The sequence below is a fragment of the Gobius niger genome, assembly GCF_951799975.1.
Source record: "Gobius niger genome assembly, chromosome: 17".
Classification (NCBI taxonomy): domain Eukaryota; kingdom Metazoa; phylum Chordata; class Actinopteri; order Gobiiformes; family Gobiidae; genus Gobius; species Gobius niger.
Window position 1 is genome coordinate 15,158,317 of NC_136868.1, and position 27,438 is coordinate 15,185,754.

The 27,438-nt window shown below is 41.9% G+C and overlaps 1 protein-coding gene across 1 annotated transcript in view; it reads right to left on the reverse strand.

Annotated features, from left to right (window-relative positions):
* Nucleotides 1-27,438, reverse strand: part of ncanb (neurocan b) — a 171,140-nt gene that overhangs the window by 127,320 nt on the left and 16,382 nt on the right. Inside the window, exons 3-7 of the mRNA XM_079574668.1 lie at nucleotides 27,213-27,381; nucleotides 22,154-22,328; nucleotides 18,445-18,572; nucleotides 11,477-11,770; nucleotides 7,825-8,574 (exon numbers count right to left, since the gene is read on the reverse strand). Coding sequence (XP_079430794.1) covers nucleotides 7,825-8,574; nucleotides 11,477-11,770; nucleotides 18,445-18,572; nucleotides 22,154-22,328; nucleotides 27,213-27,381 — 1,516 coding nt within the window. The remainder of the gene's footprint in view (nucleotides 1-7,824; nucleotides 8,575-11,476; nucleotides 11,771-18,444; nucleotides 18,573-22,153; nucleotides 22,329-27,212; nucleotides 27,382-27,438) is intronic.

The following is a 27,438-nucleotide window of genomic DNA, read 5'->3' on the forward strand; positions in this document are numbered from 1 at the left end:
CCAAATAGTGGTAAAAATTCAATGAAAAAGAAAGTGAAAAAAGTGACAACAACATGGCAACAGCGCAAGGAAAAAGATCTGTTTAGATCAGTTGTGCAGGTCTTAGCTTTAAAATGAGCCGTTACACTGGCCTATAAGCTGTGAGCGTCAAGAAGCTTTTAGATTTGGGTAAAGCTGAACTAGAGAAAACACTTGGTTAAGGCGGGGGGTTAGAGGTACAGCCCTTATATCGCAACTTATATTAGTAAAATGGGTGTGATTGAAGCTCCAGTTCTGAGTGAATGGTAAACCTACTGCCCCGCTCACTCATACTGTATCTGCCAATATATAACCAGCAGTGAAAATGATATCTGAAGTTATATAACTGTAGGAAACCAAAACATTTCACTTTGAGATTCAGTTATGACACAGTGTTAGACACATTGTGTGCATACAAGGTGCTCTACATACAGTATAGGCTGACTTGTAGTACACCCCTGGTCATTTCACTCTCCTCTTCTCCTCTGTGCCTGTTCTAATAGCTTAAGGATTCTTTGCCCAAACAAACTCCTCGAGGAACACTGCGGTGTGTTGTGAGGGAAGCCGTGTGGAAAAACGGTAGACCACTTGAAAAGCGATAAGCAAAACAACTCTCTCCCACTCCATCTAGACTTGTTTATTTAGATAAAGTGGGCCGCGGTTTCTGCTTACGCCGTTAAACCAGACACTGTCGACACCATCAATAATTCAGCCTTTTCTACATGTAAGACACATCAATTTTGCGTATTTAGAGCAATCTACTTTCTCCCATGATCTCTTTGCTTTGTGTATGAATATTATAACATTGCCAAGGGGGAATAACTGCATTAAGGCATGACATACTGTACATACACATACTGTATGCATTAAGTGTTCAAATACATTCATAATTTAGTATGTCTGGTGTTCGCCTTTTGCCTAAGTAAGGTTTATGAGCACAAGGTTCATTTCCATGAAACTACGCAGAAGGGAATAATTGTCCAATTAATAATCCAAATGGCTAATTACATGCTGTTACTACACACACGGATTGTAGGCAGAATAATTAAAAGCATTAATCCAATATTCAATGTAATGACCCATGTAAAAAATTAAATGGGACAATTAGACACAGGTTGGGTGAAACAGGGCTTTTCATGGTGAGCAGTTGGTAATCTGTTCAGTGTACTGATACAGTATACAGTTAATTAAGAGAACTTTTATTATAACAAATTATACAAAAGTTCAGACATAGGCTATTTTTTTTCTTCTTTTTCTGGTTGTTGCTTTTGTTTACTATTTAACCATGCAAGTATTTATTAGTATCTTCTATAGGAGTGTTGTTTGGTTTATCTTTAAACTAATCTGAAAATTAGTTATGGGGCGTAGGTGCACAAGGTGAGAAGAGGAGAGAGAAAAACAAATGAAAATCTGTATACGAGTAATATGAAGGAAATATCTGTTTCTGAGTAATATGATGAGAGAAAAATCAGTTTCGGTTTTTGTATTTTTGGGGGGGTAATGTGAGAAAAAATGTGACAAAATAGGAGAAAATCGGAGAAGGGGAAGAAAGAAGGAAAAAAGAAAAAGATCAGTTTGTTTTGATCAGGTGTGGTTCCTTACTTATTTATTTTCTCTCTCTTTTAAAAAGTTAAGACTGTAACAATCCCTTGGGTATTTTTTTTTTTTTTTCTTTATCCTTGTTTACCTTAACAATTCCTTTCCGTTGTCCCTCTGGGGGTAATTCAAGTGTTAATGGGGTGATTGGGGGGTCTTTCATCTCCCCCTGGTGTCTCTGGCCAGAAAACTACACTTGCAACTTTCCCTGCTGTGACCCGGAGGTCCCAATACACACAAATGGAATCACAAAGAAGAAGCTAACGGGCTAATGGGCAAAGCTAACTTTACAGTATTTACAGCCACAGTTTGAGTGAAAAAAATATCTCCATTGTGTAATTGGCTGTACAATATCCCTCTCTCCCTTTGTCTTTTCTGTCAGCGTAGTATTTACTCTCACAGACAATGAATGAGTAAAAAAACGCAACATGCTACGACGCCTGCAGTGCCGCTTATGGCCTCTAGGGGCATGAGTCATTTTCCATAATTTTCCAAAATGTATTGATTGACTGAAGCACATTGATTCTGAACCTCGAAGACAAGGTGATGATGATTTGTCTCTGGAATAGGGGTCCCCAAAACTTCACAGGAGGTCCCTAGAGCTTCTATATGAACCACTGGTTTGGTAGATTCGTCTGTGTATATCTGTCTATATAAGATATAGTGTCATTTAAAAGAAGTAGTTTGCCTGTGAATTATGTGTGCATCATGTCCCGAGCTTTAGAGGTGGAATGCACTCCTCCTTGGGTCAGTTTTATCAAATGGATGAAGAAGGAAAAACAACATAAACAAAAAAACGTCTGTTGGTCTTTTGTCAATAGTTCAAAGTGTCCAAAAGGCACAGAGAATTTAGCGAGAAAAACGGGTTCTTAGCGGTAGCCTGCAGAGCAACATTAAGGCTGGTAATTCATTCCACTGATGATACCGTAAGAGAAAAAAATAACATCGCTTGGGCACATTTCCATCACGCCAACATAAAAGGACATAAAAGAGCACAGCGTCATCTCTGTTCTCCGGCGGCTGCGCTCCTCCTGCCACACTCATCATTACAGAGCACCTTCAGAGAGCCGCCTCCTAATTGGCTCAGGCAGAGACGGAGGTGAGCACGAGCCCAACCTCCGCCGTAATTGGACACAGGCGTGAATAATGCATGGGGGCTAAAGCTGGGGTTTTTATTAATGCTATTTGAGAGCGGCGGGCAGGAGGGGGGAGGGAGGGGACACAGCGGTGAGTGGTCGAGTTACGGCGAGTGGCGAGAGCAAGCTGAGAAAATCAGTCAAATTAAATCAGTCTTTTGGTTGGAGGATATTTTCATCACAGGTGTTAACAGGTTTAAGCAAGTTAATATTGTTGTAAAATTCTGCAAAATCTAAAAGGACTGGTAAAACCTTCAGATGCCCCGGAATACTAAGCTTTCTACAACTGACTAAATCAGTAAAATATGGATTGTAGAATTGTAAAAAAAAAAACTAAATCAATAGATCAGTGCACACCACTAAGTCTGTAAGCTAAACCAGTATGATACTCGCTGCAAGGCAGAAGCAAAAAGAGGATTTGTTGTTGCATCCACAGAAAAGAAGGCGTTCACCCAGTAAGATGGTTTACTTTGTCATTAAGGAAAAATGAATCAATACTTTCCAGTGACCAGTGACCCAAATATCAGATACCAATGTGAAAGAATCGTTTGCATTAAAACCTCTTAATGCAAACGCCTTAAAGGGGGGGTATTATGCAAAATGGACTTTTTCAAGCTTTACATCATGTTATTAAGTCATTCCCTCATTAAAAACATGCCTGAAGTGTTGCCTTAGCACATTCACGTATTTTCGAGTAATCTGTAGAAACTCTGATGGCGGCCATTTTAGGGATAAAACGCCTGATTCCTTCAGGAAACGCCCTCGACCTCCAGGATACGCCTCCGACCTTTCGTCACCAGCCGAGTAACCAACCACTGCTCCTCAGCAGAACCCCCTGCCCGCAGTGTCTAGCCCTAAGATGTAAACAGAGTCATCATGGAGGATTAGCTTCATGTGTTGTGAACCGGAGCCACAGCAGTTCTGAAACTTTTACAAAGACACACATCAGTGTTTCTGTTACCGAAACACCCAGGATTAAAACCGGTGACAAGAACACTTATTTCAGCGGCTGGTTCTGCGCTGGGCCTTGATGATGCACAGAGCCTCCGGAGAAAGCTAATGCTAAGCTAAACCTCGAGTCATCACGTGAAAACGAGAAATATGCACACATTAAGTCAATAAAACCACCACACACATAAAGAACCGTTTAACAATGATCACACACGGAGCCTGGCTTGTTGATTTGGAAGTTTATTGCTCACATTTCATCTACAATGGGTCATAGCCGAGTGGTTTTCTCCCGGAGCTAACAAGCTAGCCGCGACAAGCTAACGGGAAAATTCACTGAATACAAGCAGCATATTATGCATTGAAAACGTCACTAAACAGGCAACTGCTTGAAGCAGCCTTTATGATGATCACACACGGAGCCGGGCTTGTTGATTTCGTAGTTTATTGCTCACATTTCATCTACAGTGAGTCGTAGCCAAGTGGTTTTCTCCCGGAGCTAACAAGCTAGCCGCGATAAGCTAACGGGAAGATTCACTGAATACAAGCAGCATATTATGCATTGAAAACGTCACTAAAACAGGCAACTGCTTGGAGCAGCCTTTATGACGATCACACACGGAGCCTGGCTTGTTGATTGTGTAGTTTATTGCTCACATTTCATCTACAGTGAGTCGTAGCCGAGTGGTTTTCTCCCGGAGCTAAGGCACTATTAGCCGCGACAAGCTAACAACCTTCACCTTCACAACATTCATTGAAAACAGGCAGCATATTATGCACAAATAACGTCAATAAAGCAGCAACTACTCGAAGCAGCCTTTACGATGATCACACAATGAGCCTGGCTTTACACATTTGTGGTTTATTGCAGACTTTTCATCAACAATGAGCTGTAGTCGATTATAACAAGCTAACGGGTAACCTCGAAAAACCACTGTCCACCTGCACAGATAATGTCCGTCTTTGAATCGTATGGGCTCCTGCAGATCCTGGTGTCGTCCATGGGGGTATAGTTAGAGATCCATAGGGCAGATGCAAAGAGAAGCCTCCAAACAGCAGTTATTTTTCAGGCAAGAGCCTCTTCCAAGCGTCCGGTGTGGAAGGTTCGTCTCCAAATAATATCCTGTGTGGCCATTGTTCACAAAGTGATAAACAGTAGCTCCTTTCCAACAATAAAAAATAAAATGCACCGATCGTAGTTTCAATACTGTGGAGACGAGCGGAGTGTTGTGATGCCACAGACAGCGTGTGGAGGGGGCGTGTCGGAAAGGGTCAGAGGTTCTTAAAGAGACAGGGGCCTATTTCAAGTCATTTGCAACCGCCATTTTGAAAGAGCAATTTTATACAAGGCAGTTATTCTAATTTACTGCATTTACAGACCAACAGAAGGTTTGGTCATCATTGTAGTGTGCTATAGACTGGTGCTATGTGGCTGAAAAAAGCATAATACCCCCTCTTTAAAGGGGCTAGATGCAAGTTTGCCATGTTATGCTCACTACTGCCACCTCAGGTCATACGTGTAACTGCACCTTCTATATTAAGCTCATGCATGACGGCAATTCGACCCGAAGTAACACCTTTTTCAGTGACAGTGCAGGATTTTAGAGGCAGTTGTGGTGAACAGGTCTGGGCTCATTCTACACATTAGGCCATTGTTGAAACATGTCGGGGGAGGAAAATACATAATTTTAACATTTTTAAACTCCATCTAGTCCTTTTAACTGAGTGCATTTTCTCCAGTTCGATTTTATCCAGATCTAGATGATTTGAAAGCTAAGACCTACAAAACTGATCTAAGCTTTTTGCTCGCGTTGTTGTCATATTTTTTATGCTTTTTTGTCGCTTGTTATGTTGCATTTTTGTCGTCTGTTTTGTTACCTATTCATACGTTTTTTGTCGCCTGTTTTCCTGCGTTTTTGTCACTTTTTGTTGCACTTTTGTTGCTTTTTCGTCACTTTTTCGTCGCCTGTTTTGTTGCTTTTTCAGAAGTTTTTAGTCACTTGCTTTGTTGCGTTTTGTCGCCTGTTTTGTTGTTTTTGTCATCACTTTTTTGTTGCCTATTTGTTGCGTTTTTGTTGCACCTTTGTTGCTTTTTCGTCCCTTTCTGTCGCCTGTTTTGCTATTTAGATGCTTTTTTTTTTCAAGAAGCTTTTAGATTTGGCTTATTTGTTACACTACTTCATTGATTGAAACTACATCAAACCCATTGCGAAGATGGAATTTCTCCTCAGAGTAATGCTATGTATGTCCGTGAGAGTTGAACCTTCGTTTTGTAACTCAGATCTTTTTATATTGCATCTACTAGAGTTCACCTTCTGAGGCCATGTTTCTTTTTGTTTAAGCCAAAGCAGCGCAGTGAGAGGAGGACCCCACTATTATCCTGAAAATAGACAAAAATTGATACAGAAGGAAGTCTGTGAGCTGAGAGCTGAGAACAGTGACCTGCTGACCTGCCTCTGCTTGGGTGTTATCAACGTGCACTATTTCCGAAGAAAATGCAGGGTTTTTCACACAGCTGTAAAGCAAGGCTCCTGTACGGCACGTCGAGTCAGACTTTTGAAAAAACCTTCTCAGTTACTTCAAAACCAGGGAAGAAGAACTGAGGAGAAATGGAAATAATTTTAGGACTAATATTACAGTGTTTGAATGTACTAATAGGTTGTGTTTACGATTTATAAGATAAGATAAGATAAGATGGTACTTTATTGATCTCACAGATGGAGTAATTGCATTCGATGAGAGAGCATCCGGCAGCAGCACCCATTCGGTGCGCACCACTCTTTTTTTTTTTCTTTAATGTGATGATGTCATAATGTCAGGTGGAGGGCAGGGGCCAATACAACTCTATGGGAAGAAATACAGTTTTTACAAAAGAAATCTCCAAAACGAAAATTAACAAATGCTTGTCCTCATCAGTATTTGATAGATGATTGGATTCACAAACCTGACACATTATTCTTATGTCTTATGTCCTTTCTTCTGGCCAACGTCACACTCTGTTTTTGAATATTGTCTCCACATATGGACATTAGTTTGTATGTGCTGACAGAGAAGACAATGAACGTCATTCAAAAACTACTTTAAAGGGACTATATGAGTTTAAAAATGTTAAGATTATGTATTTTCCTCCCCCTACATGTTCCAGCCATGTCCTAATGTGTACAATGAGCTCAGACCACCACAACTGCCTCTAAAATCCTGCACTGTCAGTCAAAAAGGTGTTACTTCGGTCCGAAATGCTGTCATGCACGAGCTTAATATAGAACCTGCAGTTGCGCATAAGACCTTAGGTGGCAGTAGTGAGTATAAAATGACCAACTTGCATCTAGTCTCTTTAACAAATGCTGAATTAAGAATAGGAGGGGCTCCGGGGATTTATAAGCAGGACTGACAGTTTGAGCCTGTGGGAGTGAGGGCAACATCTGGTAAAGTGGTAAAAACCAGTATTGGCTGGAGATTTTTGTAACATTTTTTGTAATATCACAACTTGGGGAAGACGAGAGGAAATTAATCATCATAAAATGTAAATTATCGAGGCCATTGTATTTGTGAACAGAGCCCACGACACAAGTTTAGCTTCAATTTTAAGATCGTTTTTGATCAATAAACAATGTCTTATTTTGGCCCTTGATGGCACTTACAAAGCCATTTTCAGAGGTGGTGCTTTTGGAAAAATGTTCCGAATCACTTGTTGACACTAATCCAGCTAAATGTTGCTGCTGGTGAAAAGATGGATTTGCAGATTTCGAATTTGCTCACACAGCACTTAGACAAAATTACTGTTAATCTTTATGATGCGGCACGTTCTGGACAAAGCTCTTTGTCAATAAATCTGAAAATAGAGGGAAAAACACTCTGGGCTGTGACAATTTGTCTATTCCGGCCTGTGCTACCGCTCTGGTGTTTGTTTGCAATTACAGATTAATAAAATTGATGGCTCTACTTCAAATTGCCCAGCGGCAGAATATATTACTGTGACCTCGAGGGGAAGAGACGAGAGCGCTGAATCCGGTGTTTACAACAGGCATGTGAAGGCACCACATTACAAATTAATCTTTCCACATTATTTGCTGACATCACATCAATATTAGGCATTGACATAAACAAGGTGAGGAATCGGACGTACCCTCAGCAGTGGTGCTAGTCGCCCTCTCTTCAGGTTGGATGCTTGTATCTCTTTGCTCTGAAGTTTTCGCAGCAGACAAAAGTTTCATGAGCGGCATCACCTCCCTCTCCTGCTCAGACAATCCCTCTTCTGAAGTTTCGAGCCTTGTAGAAGGAGGGAAAGAGAAACTCCTATGGTCAAGTATTGCGTTGTCCAAACTCCCCTTGTCAGCTTTTGGCTCGCTGAGATTGCTGCTGGACATTTCTGCCAGTACGTGGTTCTCCGTTACTTCTTCCAGGGGAATTGATGTGCTTTGTTCAGCATCCTCGGCCGGCTTGCCTCCGGTCAGGTACCTTAAAGGCTTCATCAAAGTGTGGACAAAGTCAGCCAGCACACTGTTGCTGCTGTGGGGCTGAGAAGCTGAAGACGCAGTAGAGATGTTAGCAAAGCCTCTGTCTTCTGCACTGTCCTCTTCTCCGGCAGCGCCTCCCTGGCTTTCCATATCGTGCAGATCTGGCAGGCCTAAAGCATTGGATCTACGACGGCCTTCAGAGTCCGGCATTAAATGGATAACAACGTGCTCCTCGGAAATCTCGGAGGAATTGTCCGGCCCCACGATGGAGTTGTCCAGGTTGAGCGGCCCGTTCCAAGTTGAGGTTTCTGAATATGGAGAGCGTCTGTGGCCTTCGCTGACTGACGCCGTCGCTTCTTCCTCTGGGTTGGACGTCTGGTAAACAGCCTCCACAGCTTGGACGCCAACTGGCAGGTGGTCTGGAAGCATAATAAACAGTGTTTTACCTCCAGCAAATGTACTATTTCACTTGACCTCCTTTATCCGCCTTAGCTCAGCGGAGCGCTAAATCCCACTCTCTTCCAAAAAACTTGTTATTTCTGCAGGGCAAACTTTACGCATTTATTATTATGCGTTTGAAAGTTTCACCACTTTCAGCAGTTGCGCCAAACTAGCTCCCACACTCATCACCTGTCGATACTGACCATGACAACTTGATTCTGGCCAAAAAAGTTTACACTAGCTTCCCAATGTACTATATCCTATCACTGTCCACTTTCACAGAGTTATCCAACCAATTTGGGGGATATAAATAGCTCTCCTACACACCTTTCCAAGTGCCAAGCTCAACAGAGACCCACAACACAACTTATAAAGAAAAACATGCTGCAAGTGCCATAATGTTAAAGCAGAACTAAGTAACTCAGGCCCCTAGAGGCCATAAGCGCCACTGCAGGTGACGTAACCTTTGCGTTTTTTATTGTCAGGGACAGTAAATACTACGCTGACAGAAAAGTCAAAGGGAGAGAGTGATCTTGGACATTGTGCCACAACTCAATGACACAATGGAGATAATGCTATTCACGCTAACTTGGCGGTAAATACTTCTAAAGTAGCCCTCAGTTAGCTTTGCCCGTTAGCCTGTTAGCTTCTTCATGATTCCATTAGTGTGTATTGGTGAATCCGACCCAGAGGCAGGAAAGTTGCAAGTGTGGTTTTCTGGACAGAGACACCAGAGGGAGATGAAAGACCCCCCGCCCTTGCATTACCCCAGAGGGACTACGAAAAGTTCTTCTTTTATGCATGACTTACTTTACTAGTCAAATGTCTTTAAAGGGACTAGATGCAAGTTGGCCATTTTATACTCACTACTGCCACCTCAGGTCATACGTTTAACTGCACCTTCGATATTAAGCTCGTGCATGACGGCACTTCGGACCTGAATTAACACCTTTTTGAGTGACTGCAGGATTTTAGAGGCAGTTGGGGTGAACAGGTCTGAGCTCATTCTACACCTTAGGACGTTGTTGAAACATGTAGGGGGAGGGAAAATACTTAATTTTAACATTTTGAAACTCCGTATAGCCTCTTGAAGCTAAGTGTCTATATTTATTTCCCAAAGTGAAGAAAATTTTAAAACAGCATTAGGGACAAGAGACTATTATGGACCTGTTGTTGTTTCCTGTGAGGCGTTGATGGTTTTAAATATTTATGCAAATGTACGAATAACATCACTGAATGCGTGGAGAGCTTTATTTATCATGTTTGTTTTCACAAATGCGCTGCCCCTCCCCTCCTGCTGCGTCTGTTTGCTCTAAGTGATTAGGTTATGCAGATGTTTTGCTTCAGTGAAGATATTACGGCCTGACAGCCTGAAAGATGAAACTGTCAGTCTATCTTTACAATTACCATGAGCAGAACTATAGGTTTTCAAGTGGGAGTGTGATTCTGCATGTGAATTAGTAGTAAAAAGTGTTATCAATCAAAAGGAAGCAGTTGGACACATTCTCGCTTTGTTTTCTTACAGCAACATGCAATTTAGAAATAACACACTCCGGCAAAACGTTTGCTAATATGTTGAATTAACCCTTGACATTATAAAATGCCCATAGATTGATAATGATGGGAACATTTGCCATTAAACTGTCAAAATGGAGATGTTTTGACCTGGTTTATTACAAAGATACTGGTACAAGCTGTTAAAAGGTTGTGGGGGTAAAAGGGATATGCACTTAAGCCATGTGGTGTTGCAATGCTGTAACATTGTCTGCATACGCTCTATTCAATCATACAGGTGCGACTGTTGTCAGATAAAATGCCAAGTTTGTGAACCGAGCCACGAACAAGCAACGATGAGGTACAACAGTTGTGGATTTTTTGTTGTTTGGATATTTCATCAAATGCAATATTTAATTGCCCACAGAGCTTTAGAGGCCTCTGCCCTCCATCTGAAATTAATTTGAAAATGTCATGAACGCAGCTAGGTCCCAGAATATATATTGGCAAATTATTATTATCACAATATTAGGTGACATATGTCACACAAGATTCCACAATATACCACAAGATGACTGAGGTTTCCCATCTGACTTTCCCATCAGATTTAAAAATTAAAATTAAAATAAAACGCTAACACTTTACACTACCCTTGAAACATTGTACCAAATTTAGTTCAATGTGTCGGTTACATGGGCAGCCGTCCCCTACCCAAGAAAAGATTAATATTATATTATGATTATTATTATTATATGTATTTCCCATGTCTTGACGTTTCTATGTGCTTTGCCTTAACCTAATTTGATAATGTAATTTCGCATTTCTTCTTTCGTAAGGTGCATTGAGTTGCCTTGTGTAAGAAATGCGCAGTATGAATAAAGTTGCCTTGCCTTGTCTTACACAGTGGAATAATGTGTTTGGAGGAACATAATGACCATAACTCTAACCCTGAGCGAAAGCCCTAAACCGTAAGCCCTTAAGTTTACCCCACTGTGCCTTGTACTTTATTTGGTCAGGTTCAATGTATATCTAAGGTAGTGTAAAATAAACTGTAACTACTTAAAGTACATATGACACGTTGTAAAGTTTTTGTAATTCTTCTTGATTTGGTGGGATAATACCATTATTAATATAGAAATGTGCAAATGTTCTGTTCCAGTCATGATTTGTCTCATTTGGTTCCATTTTGGCCTTGTTTTAGTATTTTTTTTTCTGTCTTGTTTTGACGCAATATACAGAAAGCAGGTCTGTGTCTAAATGGTTTAGTTCAACTCAAGACCAAGACAGTTATTGAACGTTGCAATTCTTTCCTCCTATTGTTCTGCTGCAATTGCACTCAAAAATGAAAAGAAAAACCTGAATGCTAAATCAAATACTTGATTTTACCTCCAAAGCAGAAGGCATCAAACAGCGCAGTGGTGTCAGGGAAGCCGGTTCTGTTGGGATTGCTGTAGACTGTCCGTACACCAGGCTCATCTCCTCCACAGTTTTTTCGGGGGACGTTGATGGGATATCGGACACTGCCGTCTGCCAGCCAGCCCGGGTCGCACTGGTCCAGGCCGGCCTGCCACGCCAAGTACAGCTGCCCCACTGTTGCCAGCTGAGCCCCCAAAGAGTGACAGTGAGTGGAGGCTGTGGCCAGGTTGAGCTTCTCTGGGACTGAGGTGTGGAAGACATCCCCTGTCAAAAGAAAATTTGTATTGTTTAAAGCGGGGGTGCTATACTTTTTGTCTATTCTTAATCTATTTCCGTTTCAATAGATTTTCTTGCGACTAAACAGATTGTGTCTTGTTATTATGGTTGGCTAATGTTTTTAAATGAGTAGTAGTAGTTGTGCCAAGTTTGGACAGTCTTTCCTTAAAATTGCAGTCTCTTTAATTCATCTATCGGCTTTGTGAAGGATTGTGAAGGATGTAGAGACTTACAGAAGAAATGAGATGTAAGTAAAGTTGCTTGCTGTGTTTTTTTTTTCTTTTTGGGATGGAATAATACAGACATAAACTTGTAATGATATCCAAAGAATAAAACACTCTGAGAAAGGCTAATGCAAAACAGGTGAGGAAAAACAAAACACAGAAGCTAAAAAATAATGAAATATGAGAACCATTGCCCTGGCATCACAGAGAAAATACAAGAATAATATGAAGAAAATGCTATAAAATAAAACATTTTTATTTTCACTGTGAACATATGCTACAATGAATCTGCTTCAGACTTGATTTCATTTACTGAAGCCTTCAAAGGTAAAAAAAAAAAAAACTGCCAACAGCTCAAGAGAAATCAATTCACTGCACAAAGACACATCCTACATCCAGCAACTTTACCAACGCACAGATTGTTTTTTAAGTAGTTTTTATAAGCTGCTACTTTTTTCCTACGCCTTGAACCCTGCGGCCAATATGACGGTGTGGACAATATATAGCCGCCAACAGGCACTAGAGGCACTCTCTAGCAAAAGTGCTCTTGGCTGAGGAACGGTAGATGAGTAACTTTTAAAATGATGAAGGCTCACTTTAGCCTAAATGTGGAAGGGCTTTGCTCGCCTGGGGAGCGGTCTGAGCTGGAGATGTGGCCACAACGGGTTACACGTTACATCCTTACACTTCCACATTGAGGTAGGCTACACTGGCCATTTCTGCGTGCCTTTACGCATTTATCACTGCTGTCCCTCTGCCCGCAACTGCACCTTTCTCCGGGATGAGGTGTCTCTTCCTCCTCATCCGTGCCATGGGCTGCTCTGAGCGGATACACAGCATTATGAAAACCTATGGCTTATATTCGAGTGCGGCCTGTATGTGTACAAGGCCGCCAATTTAGCTGCCGCGGCTTATAGTACGATGCGCCTAATTGGCTGAAATTTACGGTAAGTAGGTAAGTGCTTTATTTATCATTGTACAACGAAATAGTGTTCAGGTGTTAGTCCTGAGCCACTCAGACTGAGCTGCGCTGCCATTGTGGGCCAACCTGATCCGCTGATTTTTGGAAGTAGTGGAAACCGTAGCACCTGGAGGAAACCTGGCTGGCTGCCTTCAGTGGTCCTCTGACCCTCTGAAACGGTGCAGCGCCTCCTGGGTTTGTCCCTGTTTCATAGCGTGGTGTCCTGCACTGATCAGCTCCTCCACCTCCTCCTTCCTCTTCCTACTTATACTCTTGTGCTAAGATCTTCAGCTGCTGGTCCTCACCATAAACTTAGTGACGGCATAATTTCAGCTCCTGGTTATATTCAGTCAAAACAACAGCCATCAATGAGATTGTCATTTCCCATCGTTAGAGGGTGATTATCTCCTGATTACTTTAATCAGCAGCTTAATTGCACAGAGTGTAACAAACACAAGCCTACAGGTGTCTGAATCACTGTCACAGAGGGGGTTTCATCTCCCTGAGAAAGAGATCTGTATCAATAACGTTAAACATTTAAAGCAAAACGTTAAACAAACCCTCTGTGGCTTTGGTAGAATCAGTCGGCGCGATAATGTGCGGTTTTAAGAATGGAGCAACATGTGAAGATGCTCTTTTGTAGTATTTTTTTGCTAAATTAAATTAACTTTATTTATACATTTAAACAACAAAATGCTGCACATGAGAACATAAAAACAATAAAACCAAAACAAAACAAATGAGCTCCACCACTGAATGAGTATAAAACAATAAATAGACATTAAAACACATTCAAAACAATAAATAAGAATTAAGCTGTTTAAAAGAATAAACAGAAATATAACAGATAAAAAAAACTAATAAATATCTCCATCCATCCATCCATTTTCTTCCGCTTTATCCGGGGTCGGGTCGCGGGGGCAGCAGTCTCAGCAGAGATGCCCAGACTTCTCGATCAATGCACACCTCCTCCAGCTGTTCTGGGGGACCCCGAGGCGACACCAGGCCAGCTCGGAGACATAGTCCCACCAGCGTGTCCTGGGTCTTCCACGAGGCCTCTTCCCACTAGGACATGCCTGGAACACCTCCTGCGGGAGGCGACCAGGAGGCATCCGGAACAGATGCCCTAGCCACCTCAGCTGCTCCTTTCGATGTGAATAGAGGAGGAGAACAGGGTCCACTCGGACTCCATGTCCCCAGCCTCCCTCGGAATCTGGGTGAAGCTCTTCCGGAGGTGGGAGTTGAAGACCCCACTGACAGAGGGATCCGCCAGACGTTCCCAACAGACCCTCACAACGCGATTGGGTCTGCCAGGTCTGACCAGCTTCCTCCCCTGCCAGCGGATCCAGCTCACTACCAGGTGGTGATCGGTTGACAGCTCAGCCCCTCTCTTTACCCGAGTGTCCGAGACACGCGGCCGGAGGTCAGATGACACAACTACAAAGTCGATCATCGACCTCCTGCCTAGGGTGTCCCGGTGCCACGTGCACTTATGGACACCCTTGTGCTCGAACATGGTGTTCGTTATGGACAAACCGTGACTAGCACAGAAGTCCAATAACAGAACACCACTCGGGTTCAGATCGGGGAGGCCGTTCTTCCCAATCACTCCCATCCAGGTCTCACTGTTGTTACCCACGTGGGCGTTGAAGTCCCCCAGTAGAACAATGGAGTCCCCAGTCGGAGCACCAGCAAGTACCCCTCCCAGGGACTCCAAGAAGGCCGGGTTCTCTGCACCGATGTTGAGCCTGTAGGCCGAGACAACGGTGAGAGACCTGTCCCCGACCCGGAGGCGTAGGGACGCGACCCTCTCGTTCACCGGGGTGAACTCCAACACGTGATGGCTGAGCTGGGGGGCTATAATAATAAATACATCTAATATAATAAAATAAATAAAAAGGGGACCACACAACAAAGCCAGAGAATCAAAGTGAGTCTTAAGGCGAGATTTCAAACACTCCACAGTGAGGGCCGATCGGACGAGGAGGGGCAGAGCGTTCCACAGCTTAGGGCCAACAACAGAGAACGCTCTGTCCCCTCTGGTTTTACGGTTCGTCTTAGGAACCTCAAGCTGGCCCGCTGGGGGGTCGGTACATTTGGATGAGGTCTGCGATGTACTGAGGGGCCAGTGTATTTAAAAACAATTCTAAAACTAACAGGAAGCCAGAGCAAAGATGCAAGTATTGGGGTGATACATATGTTCACGTTTTTTTGGTCCCTGTTACAAGTTGTGCCACAGCGTTCTGGACCAACTGCAAGCAGGAAAGAGTTTTATGGCTGATGCCAGAGGAAAGTGTGTTGTAGTAGTTCAGATGACTTGAAATAAAAGCATGCAGGTCAGGACTTGCTTGAAAAGATTAAAAGATAAAAATGGCTTAACCCGATTGAAAAAAACGCCATTGATCTGTTTGTCAATGGTGATGCCAAGGCTGGAGACTTAAGTCAGTGAGGGTTGATCCAAATACCATGATTTCTGTTTTTCCCTAATTCAGTTTTAAAGTTTTAAAGCAGAACTAAGTAACTCATGCCCCTAGAGGCCATAAGTGCCACTGCACTTGTCGTAGCATGTTGCGTTCTTTTTTACTCATAATTGTCCGTGAGAGTAAATACTACGCTGACAGAAAAGACAAAGGGAGAGAAGGATATTGTACATTGTGCCACAACCCAACGACAGAATGGAGATATTTTTTTCCAATGAAACTTGGCTGTAAATACTGCTAAAGTGGCGCTAGCCCACAGTTACCTTTGCCCGTTAGCCTGTTAGCTTAATGTGTATAGAGCTCAGCAGTCCCACCCACTCCCGGTCACATGTCGGGGTCCAACATAAAGAAATCCCATGTATTATTAGCATTGACTTTTCGAAAAAGTCAACTACCCCGACACGTGACACGCTTCCGACCCGGTGGCAGGGAAGTTGCAAGGGTGGTTTTCTGGCTAGATACCCCAGGGGGAGATGAAAGACTTCCAATCATCCCATCAACACTTGCATTACTACGAAAAGGATTTATTAAGGTAAACAAGTTACTGAGTTCTTCTTTAAATAAAAGCTGTATAGGCTACTGTGAGTGCTGCTAGGAATCTTGTAGCATTTAATAAATTAGTTTAATTATTTGTGTGGGCTCTCGGGACTTATCCATCGCAGTAGAGGTTATCTATCGGCGATATAAAAAGAACTCTGGAACTATCCAGACATATCGCTCCTGGAAGACTATACGCCAAGCATTTGTCATGACGATAAACACAACACCATCTGGCTCCAGGTCACAGACTGTTCTCTTCCTCACGGCAGCACTATGTGAAAACAATATGATTTTATATGAAGGATTTACACTTATTCACTGTTTGCTAATGTTTTGAAGGCACAGCTGTTAGGAGCAATGATACTATAACAAGAAATTGCAATGAGAAAGATACAGCATATCAAAGGGCTATAGTCGGAACACGAGCTGCAGGAAAATGTGTGACTGAAATAGAGCCCGGTTTGTCATACATAATTGGTTAATTGGGTTTAGTGGTCAACAGTAGAAAGGGTGTAAGGTTTAGAAGTATTGAGACCTATGGCTGTCAAAATAAATTGGTTTGGATTTTGAAAAATGACACCATGTCTATTTTTAAATTCAATCTTAGACATGATTGATCGGGAGTGACAAAGTTACCCCACCCGCTGAACATTGTGTGGCTGAACTTGCGGTGACCGGAATGCAACTAAGAAAGCCCAGAGTAATAGGATCATCGAACCACTTTGTCCCTTTTGGCTTTCTCCTTTTTGAAGATTTTTTTTAACCCCCGACGGCCACACTATTCATGGGTTCTTTCACATGACTTTTGTTACGGACCAAGAAGAAGTCATGCTTTGAGGACCAAAAGTCTGTAAAGTATTTTGAGGACTTTTGGTCATTTAAAGCAGTGGTTCTCAACTGGCGGGTCGGGACACAAAAGTGGAACCGTTTTCGGTGGGTTGCAAGCCTTTCCCTAAAAACATTTGTTTTTAATATTTATGTACAGATAAAAGGATAGAATCACAACTTGAGTCTGTTAAAATTACTTATTGGGTGTTTTTTATTACAATTTCAGCGTTTTTGGCTTATTTAAAGGGACTATACAGAGTTTAAAAATGTTAAAATTAAGGATTTTCCTCCCCCTACATGTTCCAACAATGTCCTAATGTGTAGAATGAGTCCGAATTGCCGTCATGCACAAGCTTAATATAGAAGGTGACCTGAGGTGGCAGTAGTGAGTATAAAATGGCTAACTTGCGTCTAGCCCCTTTAATGCTAAAGAAACAAATATTTTACATGATATTTTCCAAGTTACAAGTCTTCAGTCGTATTTGGGTCACGGCTAGTCATCCCAGGGTGATTGTGGGTCCCGAACCCATACCAGTTGAGAAACAATTATTATTACCGCCAAGCCAACACAGTATGAATGAAACAGAGCAGAGGAGAAGAACAAGTCTAATAATATCTGCACCTTTTGTTACTTCACACTTTACACTTCACACTGTTGTCTTTAACATTGATTTAAAGAAGAAGTAAGTAACTTGTTTATCTTAATAAATCCTTTTTGTAATCTGGGGGTAATACAAGTGTTAATGGGATGACTTTCATCTCCCCCGGTGTCTCAAGCTGAAAAACCACAATTGCAACAATCCTGCCTCCGTGGCAGAGGTGCCATACACACTAATAGAATCACGAAGAGGAAGCCAACAGGCTAATGGGCAAGCTCCAATTTAGCAGTGTTTACAGCCAAGTTTGAGAGAAAAAAATGATCTCCATTGTGTAATTGGATGTACAGTATCCCTCTCTCCCTTTGTCTTTTCTGTCAGCGTAGTATTTACTCTCATGGACAATTAATGAGTAAAAAAAATGCAATATGCTACGACACCTGCAGACTTACGCTTACGCGCCTCTAGGGGCATGAACTACTTAGTTCTGCTTTAAAGGACAGAGCAGTGTCGCTTTGTGTTGTTTACTGCTATGGCAGCAATGTGTGTGTAAGCTCCCAGATGTTCAGGAGATTGGCATCGTAGTGAAGAATTTAAAAGATGTCAACTGGACTGAGTTAATTGAGATGATAGTCACCTCTCTCATCAAAGGTGCCATATCCTATCCTAAGTCCAATGTCAACACACAAGCTGGAACTCTCAGTATAAATTGGAATCTAGATTGGTGGCCTTAACATTTGATAGATGCAAGGCTGTGAAATCCTTTATTACTGCGGCATCAATCCTATTTCTTACATCGCTTCACACACATGAGTTGGTTATGAATTTGAACTGCAAGAGAGAGTGCACAGGTTGGAGGAATTTGTACACTGTGCAATTATACCAAAACAACAACTAAACAGTGATTTAGGAAGCTGCTGGCTTCCATGCACCCGGTGGCCAGAAGTAATACGTCTAAATGTGGACGGTTTCATCTCCGTCTCTCCGTCCTCCACAGATCATTGAGTTAAGGTTGAGTTGCCGTGACTCATACCTCGCAGCTGTTTAGCGAAGCAGTAGACATCGAACAGCTCGTCGGGAGACCTATTGCCGTAGTTTCGCACTCCGGGTGAGTCCTCTCGATCGCCATAGCAACCGGGCCGTGGAGACTGGATGGGGTACCTGTGAGAGAACAAAAATCTTAAGTCTATCAATCAATCAAAGTTTATTTCTATAGCACTATACAACTACACATTGGCAGACCAAAGATAGAATAGAAAAACATCAACATTAAATGACATACAAAGTAAAAATACAGGCAAAACAGGAGAAAGTACGGCATTAGGCATAATGTAAGGCCTGTCTAAATGAGAGGGGCATGGATAGAGAGACAGGCATGTTACTCTTTTCCAAACACATAAATGGCTCTACAGTAAAACTAAATTTACAAAATATGGTAAATGGACTCAACTTATATAGCGCTTTTCTACCTTTATCAGGCATAAAGCGCTTTACAGTAAGGAACCAGTCACCCATTTACTCTCATTTACATAGCAATGTACACAGACACTGGAAATATGGAATAGAATTAGAGGCAATTCAGGCTAATGTACTTTGTTTTAAGTTGTGTATGTATTAGTTTTGTTTCTGATCCACTCCCTCAGCAAACTCCACACAGAAAGACCACACCGGGCCTGGGAATTGAACCAGGGACTTTCTTGCTGGTAAGTGAAAGTGCTAATCACTGTGCCATCGTACCGTATTTTCAGGACTTTAAAGGAATAGGCCACCGTTTTTATATACTAAGATATGTTCTTACCTCACTTTAGTCGAGTTAATATATCCCCGTCTGGTCATTGTCCGCGCGCTCTGTCACGCAAACGGAGCACATACGCAGCCTATCCCATATGTGACATAGCTCCGAAAAAGCTCACGATAGAAGCTACCAAGCTCTTCCACGTGTTCCCTATTTAAATAAAGTTACGTGAAGTGTTTTCATGCGAAGTATATTTACACAGAAATGTAACGTGTCGATTTTATAAGCAAATAAAAAGGGGGACTATATTGTGAGGCGTAATTATACGAGGAGCACAGCGTCCGCGTAGTAACTCCTAAAGACTTCCCCCGCTCACTTCCGTCAATAACCTTTAGGAGTTACTGCGCGGACGTTTTACTCCTCGTATCATTACGCCTCACAATATAGTCCCCCTTTTTATTTGCTTATAAAATCGACACGTTACATTTCTGTGTAAATATACTTCGCATGAAAACACTTCACGTAACTTTATTTAAATAGGGAACACGTGGAAGAGCTTGGTAGCTTCTATCGTGAGCTTTTTCGGAGCTATGTCACATATGGGAGAGGCTGCGTATGTGCTCAGTTTGCGTGACAGAGCGCGCGGACAATGACCAGACGGGGATATATTAACTCGACTAAAGTGAGGTAAGAACATATCTTAGTATATAAAAACGGTGGCCTATTCCTTTAAGTCGCTCCGGAGTATAAATCACACCAACCTTGGCAACTACCTGGGCATGGAGGCGTAACTGCACCATTGACAAGCCTCTCCCGGCATCACGTTGTTCAAGCTCTCATTGGCAAACTTGTTCCTCTAGCTGTGGCCATCTAGCTTTTAGCCCGCGAATAGCTTATTTTGTTTTCTTCATTGCAGTAAGAATAACCTCCGCTTTTCGCCAGTCCCTCACAAGTTTCTCACTCACTCCAAACTTTCTTTCTGCAGCTCGATTGCCGTTTTTAAAATCTTCAGTGGTACAGGAGTAGCAGACACTGGGGCACTAGCCTACGTAGAGCGCCCTCTAGCGGCTGTCAGTATGAAAATAACAAACATGTGGAATTATATATTTTGATATAGTGCACCTGAGTGTAAGTCGCATCCCCAGCCAAACTATGAAAAAAAAGTGTGACTTAAACAAACACAGATTTTTAAAACTGGTTTACACTTTGGCGCTGACAAAATTATGAGTAAGTTTGAGATGGCAATTAGAAGCCAATCCCACAAATAGAGCATTTTGTTCTCATTACTTTGTGCTCGGTTTAGACTTCATGCTATAATTAACCAACTGTTTTTTACTTTTAAATTGGATCTAAAAGCATCTAATTCTTGCCTTATCTGCCATGTAAGTCAGCTTCTTGCAGTTTGGGGACAGAGGGAAAAAAAATCCAAAGAGAGTTGTTGGGAGAAAAAAGGTGAAATGTGGGCAGTGCTTTGAGTGGCTTTGTAAGGGCTGAGAAAACAGCAATCTATATTAAGTCTCCAACTGAGCAATTATTCGACAAGTCCATCGATTGCAGCGGCACTGGGCACAGGCAAGGAGGCTGATTAAAAGATTACACCGGGCATGGAGCAGCTTATGAACCACTACAGGCAACACACAGGCGACACGTAACTACAAATAATCTCCGCTCATCTTATGTGTGAAGTGACAAGATAGTGACTGATGTCTGTATTTTTGCCACAGACTTAATTGGACGTTTTTCTCAGGCCCGATTTAAACTCAAAGCCTCCTGGATCCGCACCAATTAGGCGCCTCCCGAGTGAGAACAAGGGGAGCGTACAGCAGGAAGAAGGGGTAAAAAAAAGAAAACAAGAAAGTGAGCCGCGGGATGGAGGAAAAAAATTGCAACAGAAGAAACAGACGATTAATCTGCTTGGCTACAATGATTTGAAATTTAAATTTTGATGCGGAAGACAACATAGACAGTGCAGATGCTAACGGGGGCTTAATGGAAGGTGGCAAACTGAAGCCAGAGCATTTTGACTTGAAAACAACCAATTAGGTTTAATTGTGTGCTGTGGCTTTTCGTTTAAGAAAGGCTCATTATATAAACAGCATTTCATCCAAATTAATTTAGATTATTGCACTCTTGAAAATCTGATGGACAACAGAAAAGGGGCAGTCCGAAAGTCTTCGGAAATAATGGAGTCAATTCAGAGCAATCAGCTGTCAGGAGAATGCGAACCACAATCCCACACAATTTATGGAGCTTATACATGAAGATCAAGCAATTTATAAGGTTCAATTGTATCCTATACATGCTGACGTCGATGAGTCAAACTGTTCAAACGTGAGCATTAGCCATCAGTTAAATGTAAACAAATACATATTTGCAGGTTGATATTACTTGCAACGTAGATTTTTACAAAATGATAAACGGACAGAGATTCAATATTTGGTCAGATTGTTATTAATAGTTATTGATTATTTTTTCTTCATGTACTTAAAAGGAACAGGCCACCGTTTTCCATACTGAGTTATGTTCTAACCTGAGCTTAGACAAGTTGATGCGTACCTGTATTGATACTTGGATTGTGTAACTACTTAAGTAACCATATTTAAATAGGGGAAACGTGGAAGAGCTTCTTTGCTTCTAACTTCACCCCATTTGGCCCCATAGAGGAGAGGAGGAGAGGCTAAATGCTAACAACATCTTTTGCTTTTTGCGTGACTGAGCACACGCACAAAGACCAGACAGGTACGCATCAACTCGTCTAAGCTCAGGGAAGAATATATCTCAGCATGGAAAAACGGTGGCCTGTTCCTTTAAGTGTGGCTTATAAACAAAATGAGAAAATTGGGCCTCATCCAAAAGTAATTTGAACTCCTGCAGTTTTTGGTTTAGAAACAACATATTGGAGTAGCAAATAGCTGAAGTTGGTAGTTACACCTTTAGATGTGTGTTCTTACACATAGCATACCAGTTATAGGCTTTCCAGTCTCACTGATGATAGTGTATTTCTTACCGCACGCTTTGGTCTGACAGCCATCCAGCATCGCAGTTGTCGTAACCATCGGCGAACGTAGCCTGCAGCTGACCGGGGTTGGCAATGACAGCGGAGTTCTCCACACAAACCCGCTTGGCATCCTCAAAAGTCAGAGCGTAACGGTCATGAGGCGCCCTGTAGTGAAACACCACACCTGCAGCGGGAAAAGGTGAGAAGATTTTACAATTATTTCTATGTCAGATTCACGTAACCTTGAACTATTACGTCGCATGCAAGCCCTCGAGACATTATCCTCGTGTAGTGGCATAATTCCATCTGCGCGGGTGGAAACAGCAGTATACAGGTTCAAAAGCCGAGCTGGTGTGTTTCATTTGCATCACACAGTGGCTGGGCTCATCATTACAGAGAACGAACTGTTGCCCTTGGATACAGTGGATGGCAAACAGCAGTGATGTTTATCTTATTGCTTTAAAAGATACAATATAACAGTTCTCTACAGTACTCATAACAGAGAGACCGCAAGACAGAGAATCTTTAGACTACAATGAAGCAAAAGATGGCATTTAAGAAAGAAGTTTGCATGGTGTAGATTGTGCACTATTGAGGTTTAAGGGCATTGTTTATATAAGATCACCACGGAGTCCAGAGCTTTACAAGTTGTAAGTTGAAAAGCACAAGATAAGTGAAGTTGGCAGACTCAATCCCTCGTACAATTTGATGTTTAATTACACTTTCTTATCCAGATAGAGCTGTATGCTACTCGCTACTCTTTTACTACTTTTAAAAGCTATTACTCACTGTAAAGCAGGAACACAACACAATGCTTGACCCAGTTTGTGATACTTCAGGCTTCTAAGACATCAACTTGAATGCAGAGTGTTCACTTGCTGCCAAAGTAATGATGAATAAATAATTATGCACTTTATCTGTCTGGCGTTATAATGCCTGTCTGCAGTGTAACCATCTCATATTCAGAGTATAGATTTCAAAAGTGTCTAATGTTATGACACCCAAGACTGCCAGTCTCTGCAAGCTGCAGTGAGATGACATGTAAGCCCGTGGGTGTCTGGATACAAAGCCTACTATCTCCTTTGGCTTGGTGCGTTAGAGCAGTGGTTTTCAGTTTGTTTAGGCGACAAACTTCAACCTGTTACTAAGAACCACGGCCCAAATAAAACTATTAATTTTCGCGGGATCACATTGTCTGATATCATACACTATCTATTTTGAGTTGTGTTAATTTGATGGAATAAGCCACCGTTTTTCCATTTTGAGATTATGTTTTTACCTGAGGTTAGATGAGTTAATGCGTCCCTGTCTAGTCTTTACACGTAAGCACAGTAATGCAAAAACAGCGAACATCTTGTTAGCATTTAGCCTCTCCTCCTCTCCTCTATGGACCCAAATGGGGTGCAGTTAGAAGTGACCAAGTTCTTTGACGTTTTCCCTATTTAAATACGGTTACATATTTAAATAGGGATAGTTACAAAACGACCCGAGTATAGTTGTGTAACTACACTTGGATCGGTTACACGATCCAAGTATAGTTACACAAAACTAAACAAGTTGATTTTCTAAGCAGATAAAAAGGGGTACTATATTATGAGGCATAATAACACCTTAGAAGCACTTCGACATCCGCACAGTAAAGTCGAAGTGCTCCTAAGGTGTTATTACGCAATACAATAGAGTAGTATGTAGCGTACTATATTTTCTAAGATTTTCCTCTTAGAAAATTGCCATGTTTAATTTTGTGTGACTGTTGGATTGTGTAACTACTACTGTAACCGTATTTAAACAGGGAAAACATGGAAGAGCTTGGTCGCTTCTATCTTCCTCCCTGCTTGGGTCCATAGAGGAGAGGAGGAAAGGATTAATGCTAAAATTTAGGGGAGCACGCGTAAAGACCAGACAGGTATGCATCAACTCGTCTAAGCTAAGGTAAGAACAAAGCTCAGTATGCAAAAACGGTGGCCTATTCCTTTAAGGCTGAAGCAAAATGTCCACAACCCAAGGAAAATTGGCCTCGACCAGCTTGAAGTGGAGAAGCACAGCGTTAAAGTGGAAGCACACTTTATGTAAAGGACTGGGTGGCAAGTTAACAGCTCGAGCAAATGGTGCAAAGTAATACAAACACACTTGCCCTGAACTCAGTGGTGGATCCCAGTGGTATAGAGTGTGTCCAGCGGCCCTGCCTTCCTCTTTACAAAAGTGTAGACCAGAACTCCTGCTTGTTTTTGTCCTCCGAGGTGTTGATGTGTATGAGGCCATGGGACGAAGTGCAAATAGAGATACTAGCAGGCTGGCTAATGCGCTCGCAAGAGACAAATGGGCCTCTTCCATGCTGTTTTTTCACAGTATGGGGAAGCCGGACTGAGGCTATACCACAGGAGACCCAAGTAGCCAATAGCTCATTTCTCTATTTTTACCCTGAGCCTCTTCACATATTGGTCCAGTCTCCAGAGAGGGAAGCAGGAAGGTACCATTTATGACTGCATGATGTCCTCATTGCAGCCCACAACAATCTGGTGGCTCTCAGATAGAAGCAGAAATGCACTGTGCTCCACACTTTACAGTCATTGTGCCGTTTATGGCAGAATCGCATCTGAAATCCACAGGGGTTTACTGTGGTGGCAATTCAGGGGAAACAAGGGATTTGGTCGCAAATACGCATTACTACTAATGTGCTACACTTATTAACTGGCACACAATGATAAGGTAATGATCACCCCAAAAGAGCATCATTAAAACCAGTATAGGAGTTACCCAAGTTGTTAAATTGTTTGTAAAAGTCCAGAATATTCCCTGAATATTAACGTCACTGTGCTTTAGCACTGTGCAACATAAGAAACAATAGTGTTGCAGGATATCAACAGAATAACAATGCAACTTGCATTGATGTAATTTTTTACATTCAGAAATCCAAAGGCAACAATGTATAAATATTAAAAAGCCATGATCAATAGTGTCCAAATACTATTATGTGATCGATAATAACAGTATTCAACCTTTAACCTTTAAAAGGTTAAAATCCATGTACCTCACTTTGGTACTTTTTGTAGGAATTTTCATTGTATGGAATTGAATAACAAAATCATTCTGCAATATTATATACTGGGCCTAATGTTGTATTTCTAAACGCAGACTGTAGACAACTACCAGCAAAAGCACTGGTGCACCATTAACTGTATGCAAGATTCCAACTTCATCTTGAGCAATGCTGCTGCTGAACCAGGCAAAAGATCGGGCCCGTTATCTTTTATGGATTTGCTTTCCTTAATGTGATAATTCATACTTTCTGTATAGCCTAGCCATGCACAAAGACAAGAGATACTGTATTGCGCAAAAAAAACATTAAATCGAGTGTGGTTGCCAAATGTAAAAAGATGGGTTTTGTTTATAGCAGTTATGACAGGGCTTTATACAACTGCGATTGCCACAATTAATGGGGTCAGAGGATCCATCTGTTGTCCTTACACCAGATAATAGCTGGCAGCAATACTTCAGCACACTCCCATCTGACACTTAGAATCAATGCCTGTGTATTCTAATTGGAGAGACAAAGCCAACCCATGGTCAATATATGGTAGAAGATAATAGCTTCAGTATAACTGCAGCAGACCGCAAATGTCAGGTTTATGTGACTGCAATGAGAGTATAACACGATATTGATATAGCTAAGGAGTATCAATATCTGTTAATTAATACATTATGCACTCAGCTGAATTGGTGTGGGCGTGTTGCGTTCTGCCGTGTAGCGAGTCTGCCAATTAAAACTAGGCTCAGGAGATGGCCACTCCTCACCACCAGCGTAATTGGTTTCCCCCAAAAGGAAAGGTTTCTATACCGAGCTAATCGATTGGCCAAGAGCGGATGGACGCAGGGTCTGGGTTGTGAAATATAAAGTGCTCTCATGAAGAAATCCAGGCATTCATGCCGTTTTCATGTAGTGATAACACACAAACTCATTTTCGATGACTTATTTAGTACTTGTGCATTATTGAATAGAAGATGATGCAGCTCAGCCTATGTTAAAGAATGAGGTTGAGTGCTTTTTACGCTTTCTCGTGCCAGTAACATTAGCCCTGGTTTGATATGAGCCAAAAAATGAGTGTCCAAGCATAGCACAATTCCCTGTGGCCATTATGAAAAGAGATTATTATTATTATAAATAGTGTCTGACCTGGAAAAAAGCAAATGATTCGCACTTAAAATACTCATCTAATTTTACAACGGCAAATATATGGTGTCCTGGATTCAGATATTCAGATAAATGGCGGTAGCATACAGCGCTGCTTATCCACCTTATTGGTTTCATTAATGGTTCAGTGCACAAGCCGCGCAGACCAGGCCAATGATGTTTAATGCGTGCTTGCTCTGCTAACCTATTGCCCATCTTCATATATTTTGCAGAGCCACTCGACTGTATGCAAAAACTGTTTAAGGCGGACAAGGGGAAACAGGGCGATTATTATTCATTGTAGTGCAGTGTGAGAGCCATAAGGGAGCTGTACACATGCAAGGCGAGGGTCCTGTTTGCTTAGAACAGCCTTTTTTTTGTGGATAAAAACACAGCTGCGTGGCATTTGAACAAGGTTAATTGGGTTGTTTGACTCCGGCATTGTGGTTAGAGCAACTGGGTACGCTAACAGATGAGAAGGCACAAAGGAAGTGGTTGTGCATATTAAAAGCATTGTATACGGGGCTCTTATTGTGCTTTCTAGCATTTTAAGAGGGTAATCAACATTTGACAAGTAAAACAAACTTAACATACATTTCTACTACTATGTAAAAAAAAAAAACACTATTAGAAACATACGTTGTAAAGCAGGGGAAATGCACAAGCTCATGTGTGTATCCTTATTGCTTTTCTACTGTAATCCTCACAAAGAAGCTCCATATTGCTCTATATTGATTTGGATTTCAATTGCTGGAAACAAATGGCTGCTGCTACAACCTACTGTATAATCAATCGGAAAGACAAAGCATTTTTCTATAATCTAAAGCTGGGCGTGTATATACCGCTAATATGCCTGAATGAAGAGAGTGAAAAGGCACGTCTATTGACTGCTTTTACCTGTGACTTCGAGAGGTACAGTGTCCTGCTCGTCATTGATGCCCACCACGACCTCACAGCGGTACAGCCCCGAGTCACTGGACCTCAGCCCGGTCAAAGCCAGAGACGCATTGTAGCGGTTCTCGTTGTAGCCAGGCAGTGACACGCGGCCCTGGAAAGCCTTTTTTACCTGAACAGAAAAAAGACGCATTGGTGAATTATTCAAAACGAGCGACCACAACACATC